We start from the raw sequence: 13707 nt of genomic DNA, 5'->3' as shown, positions 1-13707 counted from the left end.
ACGCCTGCTTTGGCTCTCGACAGATGGAAAGTCACCAGGAAGGACCCTTGGTAACAGTCCTCGTCACTCCGTGCGACACACTGAGAGGAAGTCGGCTAGCCGTGTCTCCTCTCCCCTTCCTGGTCCCAGTCAGCTACTTCTTTACCAAAGCCTTTCTTCCCGGCTCCCTCACCCCAGAAGCAACTTCCTTCTTTGATGCCTTTGTGTTAATTTATAACAACTAGGTTTGACATAAGGTCAAAGGGTAGGTTTCCAAAGCCAAGCAGGACCTGCCCCTGAGACCTCTCTCTGCTCCTGGCAGGGGAGCCACTTTTGTCAGCCCTGTTGTAGGAGTGATGGGACAGTACTCATCAAAGAGAGGCAATATCAGCATCACCGTGGATCCAAAAATATCTTCCCTCTTTTTGAATAAACTTCTTGGTGGAATCTATTTTTAAAAACCATTTCAACATTCTAATTAGTATTTTACAACAAAGGATGTAAAAAAAAAAAAAACCCAAAAATGTTTTGCTTGGGAGAATTTTAGGTAGTAGGATGGGTGACAGTGGAAATGTATTGCATTTTTTTCTCACGTGACGTATTTTTGCAACCCGAATCACAAGATCCTCCTTGAAAACACCAGATTTTGGCTAAATGGTTTCATGGCTAATAATATTCTTGCAAAAACTTCCAACACATTTTAGGATCCTCTGTATATTCACTAAATATTGACCTTGAGAGCATTGGCTCTTTATAGAAAGATTTAGTACAGATTAAAAAATGATTTGAATTCAGTTCTAGAAATTTGACTGAACTATTTTTACTCAGTCTGGGTTTCAACAGCATGCCAGGGACTCTAATTTACACTTAGTCTTAGAATTCTATTCAGAACCTGTAGCCGCGCTCTGTAATGTGTCAGAACACAAAAGACAAAAACCCTCTTCTTGGTGTCCAGCCTACATATGGGCTTTTCTTTTTACACAGCCTTGGCAGGTCTCCATCATTTACTGGCAATCAAGCAGTTTATAAATGTCAAGCGAACACTATTCTTCATAGCGGAGATCTGGATTCTTAACCTCAGCTCTAACTGAGACTCTGTATAAATGAAATGGTCCAGCTTCTCTACTGCGGTTTCCTCATCTCTAGAGCGGAATAAGCCCTCCATCACAGAGCAGTGACAAGCAGCCTGAAATGCGAAGGTATAGACGACAGTTTGTGTGTGCAGACAGCACCCTTAGGGTTCATGACACCCCAGGACCTTCACAAGGACCAAGGGGGTTCTTTTAGTGCCAGATCAGCCGGACTGTGATGGATGGAGACAGAAGCATGCCTGCACAAGGGGCTACAGCTATTTCCTGGGTCTGAAGCTGGTCCAAGAGCAATGACCATCCCAAATGCCATGAGCACCAACAAAAAAGCAGCAAGAAGTCTTCAAAATGAGGGGCAGAAATGGCTGAGTCACAGCGGTTGCTTCCGCGAGTCTCCAAGGCCAAGGGTCCCCAAGCTCTGGTCTTGGGCCCGACAGCCAGCAGCCAGGGCCTTATGGGTTAGTGGAGAAGGAAAGTGAGAAAGAAATTGGGTTTTCGGCCACAGTCTGGGGCGAGTGTGCGTGATGCATGGAAGTGGATGAGTCAGCATCACGTTGTCGTAATGAAATGTGGGGATGTGGGGGAGGGCAGAGGAAGACAGCTAGATGCCTCCTTGGTCACTGCTCACTGCTTCTGGGTGAATTAAGATCCTCCCAGTCGGTTTGGCGTCACGGAGCACCTGCCACTTGCTGGCTCGGCCCCGAGCTATGTACTGAGGCTGCAGGCACATTATAAACCCAGTCCTTATCCTCAGAGGATTCAGGACCTTGAGAAAAAAGAACTGGAGCGTTACCAAAGAAACACTTTCCCAGCGTGCTAGTAAATATTATAATGCCTCCCTTCTTACTAGACACCGTTGTGCGCCTAACACTGTTACGTGCTTTACATGTGCCGTGCCTTTACCCCTCAGGGCAATTCCAGGCTCCCGTCGCTGAAGAGGAAATGGGGGTCTGCTGCTCTGGGGATGGCGTGCTCAGGTGCACACAGCAAGCAAGGAACAGCATGGTGGGGAAGGGGCCGGGGGTATCAGGAAGCAAGATAGAAGCTGTGTGGGGGTGCCAAGGAGTCGGTGCCAGGAGAAACTGGGGGGTACGGAGGACCTAGGCATGGAGACAGGTAGCTGGCGAGGCCGCAGAAGGCTCTGCAGTGTTGAGGAGACACTGGAGTCTGACTAGTGCTGAGAAGGGGACGTGGCGGCAGGAAGGCCAGTAGGGAGCCCACAGAGGCCAGGCCAGGGAGCAGTGACAAGGCTGGAGAAGAAGACCAGCTCAGGGCATATGCTAGGAAGTGCAGCAGGGCTTGGTGAGTGGGTGTGCACGTCACATGTAAAGGTGCTGTGTATGTGGCGGTGGGGGTGACGGGGAGGGAAGACAATACCTCATTTCCTTGCTTGGGCAACTCAGTGGATAGTGGAAACATTCACAGAAATAACAAGGATGCAGGGCGCCTGGCTGCCTCAGTCAGTTAAGCATCCAACTCTTGATTTTGGCTCAGGTCATGATCGAAGGGTTGTGGGATCGAGCCCTGCTTAGGGCTCTCTGCTGGGAGGGGGTCTGCTTGAGATTCTCTCTCTCTCTCTCCCCTCCCCCCTGTTTGCACGCCTGCTCTCTAAATAAATCAATCTTAAAAAAAAAAAAAAAAAAAGAACAAGGATGGGAGCAGAAGGGTTTGGCTGCTCCTGCCCCATTAGGTGTGCGGGATCTAATTCCCTGTCCCAGGAAGCCCAGAGTCTAGCGAGATGCTGGCATTTATGGCTGCAGACTCTGCTCTGTGGTAAAGCCCCAAGAACAGGGTAGAGTATGAGAGTCTCTGAAACACCCACCAGCTCCCGAGCCTTGCACGCAGCACGGCCTTCATGCTCCCTGGGCCGACAGTGCCGGGCCGCTCTGAAGGAAACCCCTGGCACTTCTGGCAGGCCGATGGAACAAAGCCCCCCCAGGAGATGGAGCCTGGAGAAATACTCCCCAACCCCGGGCTGCAAGTGCTGTCCTCGGACACTCCCCCACTCTCAGCTCTCAGAGTGAGTGAGCTCGAAGCAGGGCAGGAAGCCATAGAGATAAGGTAACCTCAGGAAGAAGCAAGGGACAGAGGCGAGGAAGGCAGGGGCTTATTTTTTCCAGCAGAAGACACACACTGTGTTGTGGCAAGCAAGCCGAGCCCGCAGACTCTGTCTGCCTCTCTCCTGATGATTCTCTTCCCCTTACCCTGCTCCACTGTCTCTCCTTCACTCTTTCCCTTCCTGTCTGGCCATTAGACCAGCCTTTCAGCCCACGGTCTCCGTGGCAGCCGCTGGTTACTGCTCAGGGCAGTAAAGGTGAGGGACAGATGCACTCGGGGGACTTCAGGAGCCGCCACGTGTTTCAGCGAGTGGGCCCTCGCTGCTGCACCATGACGGCACGGCAGAGACAGAGTGTGCGAAGCAGGCCCTCCGGTGACAGCATGTGTGCTGAGGTCCGAAAACCCGGGTTCCACACTTAGAGGGTCACCATCTGCCAGAACCGGCCGCCGGCAGCTCCACCGCCCCTCCCCCGGCCTCCGTAACTGCAGTCCTCAAGATGATACAGACTCGACTTCTGGACCCTGAGGAGCGCTGTTTTTAAACGAATGACAGGCACTATGGATACTTCTCAACTTCACAAAACCCGAGTCTTCGGACAGTTTTACTTATTCGGAATCATTCTGGAAGCCAAGATGCTGAAGAACTATCTCCACAGATTCCTAGCATCCGAACAGACCTCCTGGGGACGGTATAAAGCTGCACCTTGCAGTCAGCCAAGAAAGGACGCACCAGAAGACGGTCTGGGGGCGGACGAAGGTGATTTCTCTGACATCAATATTTCAATACCTGAAGAGCACTGGTAACCCTAACGTTACTGAGAGATTTTATTTTCTTTTTTTTTAAATTAAAAAAAAAAAAAAAGATTTGGGAGACAGAGAGGGAGACAGAATGAGCAGTGGGGAGGGGCAGCAGGGGAGAGAGTGAGACACAGACTCCCTGTAGAGCAGGGAGCCTGCTCAGGGCTCGATCCCAGGACCTGGAGATCATGACCTGAGCCGAAGGCAGACACTTCACCGACTGAGCCACAGGTGCCCCATGAGAGATTTTCACTACCTTGGTCAAGGGTAAGGTGAACGTAGATCCCATCCACCTTTTAAGATTCTTTTTAGATTCAGAAGACCAGGGTTCAGAACCAGAGCCAAGGCAAGCCAGAGAAGGGCCAGGAAAAGGAGACAGCACATGGAATTCAGTGAGGAGGGGAAGAGCTGATGCCAGAGGGACCAGAGCTGGAGTGGAGGCGGAAGGCAGGCAGCCAACATGGCGGGGCTGCAGTGCGAACATGGCAGGCAGCCCCCCAGCATCATGTCAGAGAGCCATCTGTAGGAAGGCTCATCACTGAAACACCTTCCAGCACCCCCATGGGGCAGGCACATTGCCAAGACCCAGTGGGATCAGACCAGGAACAGGGGGCTCGGCCTCCCTGGGCCTCGGGGAGGCTGCCCATGGTTCTCCACATCTTTCCTGCCTCTCACTCAGTCCTCATTTCCCTAAATATCTTCCTCCACTGACCTGGGCGCAACAACCCAGAGACCACACGTCAGGTCCGGATGCCTGTCCGCGTAGACGCTCCAGGTTCCTAGGGTGCAGCACGAGCTGGGCAGGACAGGAAGCCCGTGCACTGCAAGCGAACACTTCTGTGCGGCGAGACAGCCGAGCAGATGCGGTGGAAGATGGCGGGAGGGTGGGCACCGCCTGGCCTGACCCCCAAGGGTCATGCTCAGGAGGGAGCAGCTGGGGAAGCAGTCTTTCAGTTAAGGTGTGCTGACCCTGAGGACACACGGAAGGCTGACTACGGGCACCGCCCTTCAGCCAGCTCCCCCATAACCTTGATCCCTGAGCACTTACACTTGAGGCCACCTTCCAGAATGCACATTAGGCTTTCTGGCCCCCATCCTCCAGGTAGATCCTTTTGTGTGGAACATCTTAGACTCGTTCTCCCTGACTTTTACCCCTTATCTCCCTGAAATCCTAACTGTCCTTCAGGCCACAGCTCAAATGCCACCCCCCACCCCATGAAGCTCTGCCTGGCCTTGTCCCGGCCCCAAAGCCCAGGGGGTTCCCACCGACGGCTCGTGACTCTTCTGGCCTTACTCACACCCTGCCTCAGGACCCTTCCTGCTGCATGACCTGCGCAAGGAGAGTCCCCGTGCCTGCTGTATTAAACTCAACCTGCAACACTGGGAAGACGGAACAAGATGCTTCAATTAAGCTCAGTCAATTCAGCTCTCCTGCTCTAATTCGAGAGCTTTTCGTTTTTCCTTTTTTGAGAGAGAGAAAGAGAGAGAGAAAGAGAGAATGCGTGTGCACGCATGTGTGACTGCGCGCATGAGTGGGGGGGCAAAGGGAGAGAGAGAATCTTAAGCAGGCCCCACGCCCAGCATAGACCCCGACTCGAGGCTTGGGCTCATGACGCTGAGATCATGACCTAAACTGAAATCAAGGGTCAGACACTTAACCGAGTGAGCCACCAGGTGCCCCAAGAGGTTTTTAATGTTTAGAATCTTGCCCAGCAGAAGTAACAGGTGGCTGAGAGGGTGAGGTGTCTTCAGACTTGACAACTGCTGTATTCCTAAGGGGCACCCCTTCAGAATCCCACATTGGAAGGATGACACAGGCCCAGGAACGACAGAATGATGAGATTCAGGAATAAAGGGCTGCTCTGAGAGCAATCCAAAGCCCTCCATCTGGGGCTCATCTCAGAATGCAAGCAGAGAGCACACGAAGAATATGTTGGCATTGCACTAAACCACTTCTCTGGGGTTTCAGCACATCAGATGTCAAATGTTCCGAACATTCAGGACATTACTGACAGCTCCAGAGGCTGGGGGCCTTTCCTTTGAAGAAATAAAGATCCTTCAGCAGCTCACTCCCTTGGGCTGCGCTGCGGAGATGGTCTGGAGGTGCCTTGAGACTCCCCTGCATCCCAAGGGATAAAAACCATGACATATTCACCCCAAACTTCACTGAAACGCCCTCAAACTTCCATCAACTCTGTAGCAAACAGTTCTGTTCACTGACAGCCCTCCAACCCCGAACTGTTCAAAAGGGACATTGTAGACACTTTCTTAGGATAACTCACACTTACTTTCTGTTCATAGAGTGGAAAAAACAGTCAAGAGCTAGATTGTGTAAAGGCCAAGTTTTGCAGGATTTGTGAAAGGAGCTTGCCAGAAGTGCTTGCTGAGGAAACAGAGGGTGTCTGTGTGCCAGCGCAGGGCTGTGAGTGGGGAGGGAGGGGTGCTTGGCCTTACTACAGCAAGTGTAGGGTTGCCGAGGGTTCTAAAAAGTTAGGCCCTAGCACCCAAAGGAACAGTGCATTCCTCACGGCAGGCAGGGCTGTCCTAATCTGGGCCCCGGATGGGTGGTTCCCAAAGACGGAAACCAGACAAGACCACCCTGGCAGCCTGAGCTTGGCTAGGTCTCTGAGAGTCACCAGGTCAACCAGTCACCAGGTCAGAGAGGGAAAAGGAAGTCCAGGTAGGTGAAGCCATTTGTCCAAGCTGTCACGTGCAGAATGAGGATGGAGCTGAGACTAGGACCCAGAACGCTGAGAGCAAGAGCTATAATAATCAACTTTCCTGTATGATTTTACTCAATCCCCACAATCACAAAATAAGAGACAAGTGTAATCTCGAAGTAAAGAAACAGAGGCCAGGAGGGATAAATAAACTACCCAAAGGCAAAACTGATTTTAAGTAGAATCCAAACATGGCCCCATCCAAGCTCTATCCCTGCTGTCAGTCTCATCGTAACAGATTAAAGGAAGGATGGTAGCCGTTTAGGTTCCCGGACAGATGCAGACTTCAGCAAAGGACAACAGAACAGTACTGTGCCTCCCAAAGTGTTAGTGTCCCCTAAGTTTCAGAAGTAAACTATTTACAGAAATGGCTGCACCCACTCCCCTCCTGCAGCCATGTCCCTCTGCAAGGTGATCTGGCAGCAGCCCCCGGCAAGAGGTGGAGTCCGGCTCCTACTCCTGGAATCCGACTGGCCTTGTGATTGAACCGAGAGAATGCCAGGAAGTGACAGACAGTGAGCCAGTTCTGAGCCTAGGCCTGAAGATACCCTGCATGCTCCCATCAGTTCCTCGGGCACCCTGCCAGCTGCCCCAGGAGCAAGCCCGGGCTGGCCTCACGGGGGCTGGAGGACCAGGGGGAGCACAGGCAGCCACATCGGCCCGCTGTCCCAGCGGAGGTTCCAGAGATGCTGGTGAGGCCGGCCAAAATCATACGGGCAGTCACCGTACCACCCTGTGTCCCGAGCAATGACCGACGGTTACTGAGTTTTGGACTGGTCTGCTACACAGCAGAAGTTAACCGGCGAGGCCAAGCCCTGGTAAAGCCCGTTCTTCCTGGCCTTGCTTCCTTCCGGCAGAATACTTCTTTTAAATACAGGACACTTACAGGGCTGACCCACGGCCCAACGGGAGACCAGAGTAAAAGGGCCAAAACATTTCTACCAGTAATTTACGTCTGAGTGGTAATGCCGAGAGCGTGGCTGCTAACATTCCTCCCCCCTCCCCCAACACTTCACACAGTCCTCAGGCCACAGAAAACCAAGCACGCATGCCCCTTCCCGTCTAGTGCAGGGTCTGCAAGAGGACAGAGTCAGGGCTGGGCAGCGGCACACAGGTCAGGAAGCACAGGCGACAAACGAAAGTTCACACTCACGTTTCCAAGCAAAGAGCAGCAGGGAGCGACTCACCGAGGGCACAGGCAAGTTGCCGTGCCGGCTGAGAAAGGAGTTAGAGACGGACACACTGATGCCCTGAGTGGCACTGCTGTCCTCGGGGGTGAAGGCCACTTTAGTTTGCTGGACACAGTAGGAGACAGAGGAGAAGGAAGAAGCAGCATAGGAGGCCTGCTGGACAGAAGGGACGAGAGAGAGGACAGGGAAGGAGGGAGAAAAGCAGAGAACAGTCAGGCAGGTTCACATGAAGGCTCCACTGGCTGCTACCTAATTCTGCTTGGACATGCTGGAGAGGGATGGCTTCTTGGCTCGGCCGAGGACTCAAAGATGCCTGCCAGAGTCTACCTGGACGAGAGGGCGCCCTCCTTCACCTCCATGTGAGGGATTTAAAAGGCTAACTTTCATACAAGTTGTACCCGTTGGAAGTGGCGGCAAGGTGGACAGAGCCCCACGGGCCTGGCTTGGAGCCCTGCTCTTGCACTGACTAGGGCCTCAAGTTCCTCCTCTGGGGAGCAGACCCTGCAGTTGTCCGTGCTCCCGCAGAGCGCGCCCCTGGAGCCAGGCCGCCTGGCTTTGAACCTGGGCCTCACCGCTTGGGACCTCTTTGGCCTTGGGCATTATTTAAAGCTCTCTGTGCCTCAGGTTCTTCATCTGTAAAATGGGGACAACCGGCTAGGACCGTATGCGTGTAAAGCACTCAGAGCCCCGCCTGCCGCGCTGTACAGGGGCCAACAGGCACAATTATGACCACGATTTTTGCTGGTAAAATAGAGAGAAGTCTTTCTGCATCTGCATCTGCATCTGGGAGAGGGCAGCCACGCAGCAGGCACAGGGTACGCCTCGAGCTGCGCCGGGCTTCAGCCACAGGTGGGCTTGGTCCCCCCCATTTTACTTCTAGTGGTGGGTGGGCTCCAGTGAAGTCTCTCTGGCTTTCTCAGCCTCAGCTGACTTAACATGGGGGTGACAGAAGCTGTGGGGACGATCATGTGAAACCAGACCAAAGCCGCAGTGCTGACATAGGGGGGCGCTCAGCAGGTGTCTGTCCCATCCTGGGCCCCTCACGACTGCCCTGCCAGCACGGGGCGTGCTTGGTGGGCTCTCCCACACAGGCTCTGATTCCAAGAGTGCTCCCTAGGGACCTGTGTGAAGCCTGTGGGCTCCTTGGTGGAGGGAAGATGCCCGAGGATGACCGACAGGCGCCTGTGGACACTGGTGGGAGGGGCTGAGACTGTTTCAAATCTCAACGAAATCCAGCTCAGCTGTTCCACCAAACATTTTAGGTCAGGGGTCCCTGGGGCAGGCATTTCTATTTCCATGGTAAAGATCCCTTTCTGAAACATTTTCAGAGCCGTTTAGATTCATCCTGGGGCATACTCAGGTGTCCGTGGGGTGGGCTGGGTGGGTGAAGAACTGAGGCTGAGTGCCAGTCGTGAGACATAGCTAGTCCTGGCTTCCAGGGCCGACCACATCGGACTCTGCCTGCTCAGCCTCTGAGCTCCCCGAATGCAGGAAGGCTCAGGGGCCCCTGGGGCAGGGCAGGGGCTTGAGGAGTAACCCGGGCTCTTGACTGTCCAGTCGGCAGCTGCCTCGCAGAAAAGGCAGGGTAGCACCTTTGCGTCCTCTCACAAAGGATGAAAGATGGCCGGGCCCCTCTGCGGTGAAAACACTACCAGGCTGGCCAGCCTATGAGCAAAACAGCGCATGCAGCTCTGAACAGGTCAAGAATCCCCTTCTGAGGTGCACTCTTCCCGGAAAGCACGGCCGGGTGAGATGCTTGGACTCTACCACCTGACCACGGTCTACTTGGTCGATAAACTGGGAGCCGCAGGAGCAGGGCTCAGGGGTGTGCAGCAGGCACACCCGATCTGCCCACCCGCGGGTCCCACGCAGGACAGCCTGCCTTTTGTGCTGACTTGGGCTTCGTCACCTACAGGGAACCCTCACACAGGGGTGTTCTCAGAGGAGGTAGGGTGCCACGCCGGGAACACAGAACGGCTCTGTGTAAGGCCATCGTGCTTCAACAGAGCTTGTTTCCACGGGGCCATCCCTGGCCAGGGTGGGGTGTCAGTCACTCTGTGTAGTTGGGCCATTATGTAAATCAAGTCCACAGATGGCCGTACACAGACCAGGCCCTGTGCCTTGATTGAGTCCCCCCTTTCTGGGAGGTCTATATTGGAGCCAAGGAAGAGAGGAAAAATACAAGAGACTGTCAGCAGAGAAAGCAGACGTTCTGAGTACCAGCCAGGCCCAGCTGCTCGGGTCTACTCTGGAAGAGAAAGGCGCCGCCACCCCCAGGGCGGGGAGATGGGGGAGCTTGTCAGGAGGAAGTGAAAGCACCCGTGTGGGAAGCAGCGTGGCCCATGGCAGCCCCGGGCCCGCGGAAGGGTCCCGGCCACGGGGCGGGGCGGAGGGCGGCTTACCAGCTGCCGCTGCTTGGGGGGCAGGGCGGGGGGCGGCGCCAGCTCGTGCGGGGCCTCGGTGCTGAACGAGTCGTTGAAGCCGTACACCTCCATGAGGAGCTTGTTCTTCTGCTGGTAGATGTGCTCGTTCTGCGGCGTCTGGTAGAACACGGACGGCTGCGGCTCTGAGTAGTCCTCGAGCAGCTGCATGTAGGCCAGCACTGTGGGACAGACGGGGCGGGGGTGACCCCGGCGTTACTGGGGGGTGACTGCGGGGCACACGGCTGCCCCCACCCCCAGCGGGCCCCTCTCCACTCCCCTGGTCCGGCCAGACCCACAGAAGCCCCCCCTGCAGATGCTACGCGGCCGGACGCCACACCGTTGCCCACAGACCAAAATCTATGGACACATGGCAAGGGTGAGCCCTACGTAGGCTGTGGCTCCGGCCAACAGGGACACGCCCGTACAGGCTGGATGACTGACGCACAGCACTCTGGTGGGGAGGTGACAGTGGGGGAGGCCGGGACATGCGGGAACTCCCTGTACTTTCCACTCAATGTTGCCGTGAGCCTAAAACCACTCTAAAAAATAATCTTTAACTGTTTTAAAAAATAGTCTATTTTTTAAAAAGCATATGGGGGGGGGCCCCATCCCCCTCTGCTGAAAAACCCTGGGGGTTTCCTGGCACCCGTGGGTGCAGCGGAAGCTAGGCACCACTTCCCACTCCCCTGACCCCAGACGCATGGTCTTCCTCCCCTGATTGGAACACTCAGGGACGTGTGCACACGCTGTTCCCCGGCTCCCCCCAGTCCTGCCGCGCGGGCTCTCCCCTGCCTGTGGCTCGGCTTCCCCAGAGGCTCCACACGAGCCATCCGCCCAGCAGCCCCTCCTCGTCCCTCCATGGCGTCCTCTTAGCCCTTCCCACACTCTTGAGCCACCTGTGGAATTGTCCCCCGATGTGATTTTACTGGGCACCTATGTGTTGGGCACCAGCTCAGGGGCTGGGCCTACACACGGGCCAGCAAGCAAGTCCTCTGCCCATGTGAGGCTCACCGCCTCCCAGAAGACAGAAAATAGACTAGGTGTGAATGCTGGCGACACCCCGGGAAGTGGGCTGGTGGTGGGAGCTTCCTGAGAATATGGATAAGCTACATGAGGCCTTTCACACTGAGGCTACCGGCTGGGCAAAGGCTAAGGCCGGCGGCCAAGGGTCCGGTGAGCAGAGCACAGCCAGCAAGGGGAGGCTGGAAGGAGCGAGGCGATCATTTGGGAGGTCATGAGAGGCTGTGGGAACGGGGCAAGGAGGCCGGCTCACTGCCATGCCAGTCGGAACCCGCGAAGGGTTCCCCTCCGGCCCTGCCTGGCGCGGCTTTGTCTACAGAAAACAGCTCGGGGCCGCTGTGGTTGTTCAGGGGACAGATAGCGGTGTGGGTGGAGGTGGGGAGAGTGATTTGAGTCAGGATATATTCTCGAAGCAGATGCAGTAGGATTTACTGCCTGCCACTGGAGAGTCGAAGCTCCTGGGGGACGGGGACCATGTCTGCCACGGCACCATCAGTGCCCGACACATAGCAGGTGTCCACAGATATTGTAGAACGAATGAGTGAATGAAACACGTGTCATCTATCCCAACCCAGTGACTTGCTGAACCAGGCGATGGCCCTGGGTGGGTCTTGTAAAGCACCCACCGGATAAACAAGAAGTAACAGCCACTAAGCTCCATTTTCCTGTTCCAGCCGAGAGGCTAGAGAACATCCTCGGGGGAGAGACAGACGGCGAGGAAAGACATGCTTGAATTCAAACACGTGCACCCTCTCCTCCCTAAACCTCGCTCCGAAAGCCCGGCCCTTGCCACCCCACCACCTGCTACGCTGCTCTCTCAGGGTGGCACTGCCTGGAGCTTCGCGGCCGCCCCGGGGCAGGCTCCCTGCCTGAGCCGTGCACCGTCGTGGCCAGAGACCCCAGCCACAGACCCGGCCGGGGAGGCGCAACATCTCAGGGACCCATCCTCACAGGCACCCTTTCCTGAGGGAGGCGCGGAGCCCTCAGCCCTTGCATGGGAACATCAGTGTGCACCTTACTCCCAACTTCTGGGGTTAGTGAATGGAGCCCCAACTCCAGAGCTGGGCCCTTCTGGAGACTCCACAGGTTCAGGGAAAGTGACAGCTTGCAGCTGACTGTGTCCGGCCCTTTGGCACCCTCATGAAGCTGGGAGGCTGGGTGGGAGCAGGCCTTCTCCAATCCCTGTCTCTCTGTGGGACTGGAACTCGCATTTGACACTCCCCACGGCAAAGTCTAGGTCAAGGCTGGCCTGAAATGCAGTACAGCCCTTCCCATTCTCTCAGAGGTGGAGGAAGCTCCTGAGAGTTAGGGAATTCCTTGTAAACACGAACGTGCCCATGTTTGCAGGGAAAACGCTGTTATGCCCCCTTGATTCGTGAGTTAGGAACGAGGGCTGATCAGTTTACTTTCAGGGCTGATCCACATGCACTAGGAGGAAGCTGGTGACAACGGTGCTGGGAAGAGAAAGGGTCCCAGGGTTGGAACCAAAGGAACTTGGGTGCATGGATGGCAGGCACAGGGATGGCAGAGGTTGACGGCACCATCCAGAGGTGGGTGCTGTCCTCCTGGGTCATGTGGCAAGTGCTAGGAGCACCTGCTAGATACCAAGAAAAGGTGGCCCGGACAATTCTGCAGGGTTTCATTCTATATTTTCACTTAGCCTCAAAGTTGGGGGCTTAACTGGAGACCCTCAACTGGGGTCAAGGTAGATAGGAAATGCCTTCTCTAGGAGGGCTGTCTTTCTGGTGCCCTTCACTGAAGGAGGGGGTTCAAAGTCATCTCCTTCATTTGAAAGAATCAATGAGAATGTCTCCAGCAAGCACTGAGCAGAGCTTGGCCATAAAAGGCGGGTCGGTGAAGGCAGGATCACCGAGGGCACTGCAGCCAGAAGGCAAGTGTAGCCTACCACCCTTGAGCCCACGACACTGTTTTCCATGCTGCACCAACACCGTGAGGCTCTAGAGGAGATCCCAAATGCCTACCAAGTGCTCCCTGAAAAGACTGAATACGAGCATCTTTGCCTGACCGAAACAGGAGGCTTCGGTAAGAACTGACCTTCCAGATGCTGAAGTCTTACAGAGACCTGCTCACCAAGCACAGAGACAGTAATGAGGTTCGCGACCTTCGAGAAATAAGGAAAACTGGGTCTGTTTCAACGGAAGCCCAGCACAGGAGCTCAGAGAAGGGAGCAGCCACTGTCCCTGGGAATCTTGGCACGCTGGCGCTCCAGCAGGCACCCAGGACTGTGGGCAGTGATTAGGAAGCCTGCGGGGCACAAGGGGCTCATAGGGCTGCCCTCAGCAAGAGGGGCCAAGGACCCTCAGGACATTAGCGCAAACCGAAAGACAAAGACACTCTTATGCTATCAGGACAGTGTATGTATGAGCTTTGCCCAGCATTAGCCAGATACAAGGGACAATGATGATCTCCC

The 13707-nt window shown here is 55.1% G+C and overlaps 1 protein-coding gene across 18 annotated transcripts in view; it reads right to left on the bottom strand.

Annotated features, from left to right (window-relative positions):
- RAPGEF1 (Rap guanine nucleotide exchange factor 1) overlaps positions 1-13707 on the bottom strand; it is a 131645-nt gene that overhangs the window by 24124 nt on the left and 93814 nt on the right. For 11 of the 18 annotated variants that reach the window (XM_045771206.2, XM_045771215.2, XM_087869240.1 and 8 more), the window contains 2 exons: positions 10236-10435; positions 7831-7989 (listed from right to left, as the gene is read on the bottom strand). In XM_045771206.2, the coding sequence (XP_045627162.1) occupies positions 7831-7989; positions 10236-10435 (359 nt within the window). The remainder of the gene's footprint in view (positions 1-7830; positions 7990-10235; positions 10436-13707) is intronic. The other 7 variants (XM_045771219.2, XM_045771221.2, XM_045771216.2 and 4 more) reach the window with 2 other exon arrangements.

The sequence above is a fragment of the Ursus americanus genome, chromosome 18 (assembly GCF_024610735.1).
Source record: "Ursus americanus isolate L20-20 chromosome 18, mUrsAme1.1.p, whole genome shotgun sequence".
NCBI lineage: Eukaryota > Metazoa > Chordata > Mammalia > Carnivora > Ursidae > Ursus > Ursus americanus.
Note: the sequence above shows the minus strand (reverse complement) of the source record. Positions and strands in the feature narration are given on the sequence as shown.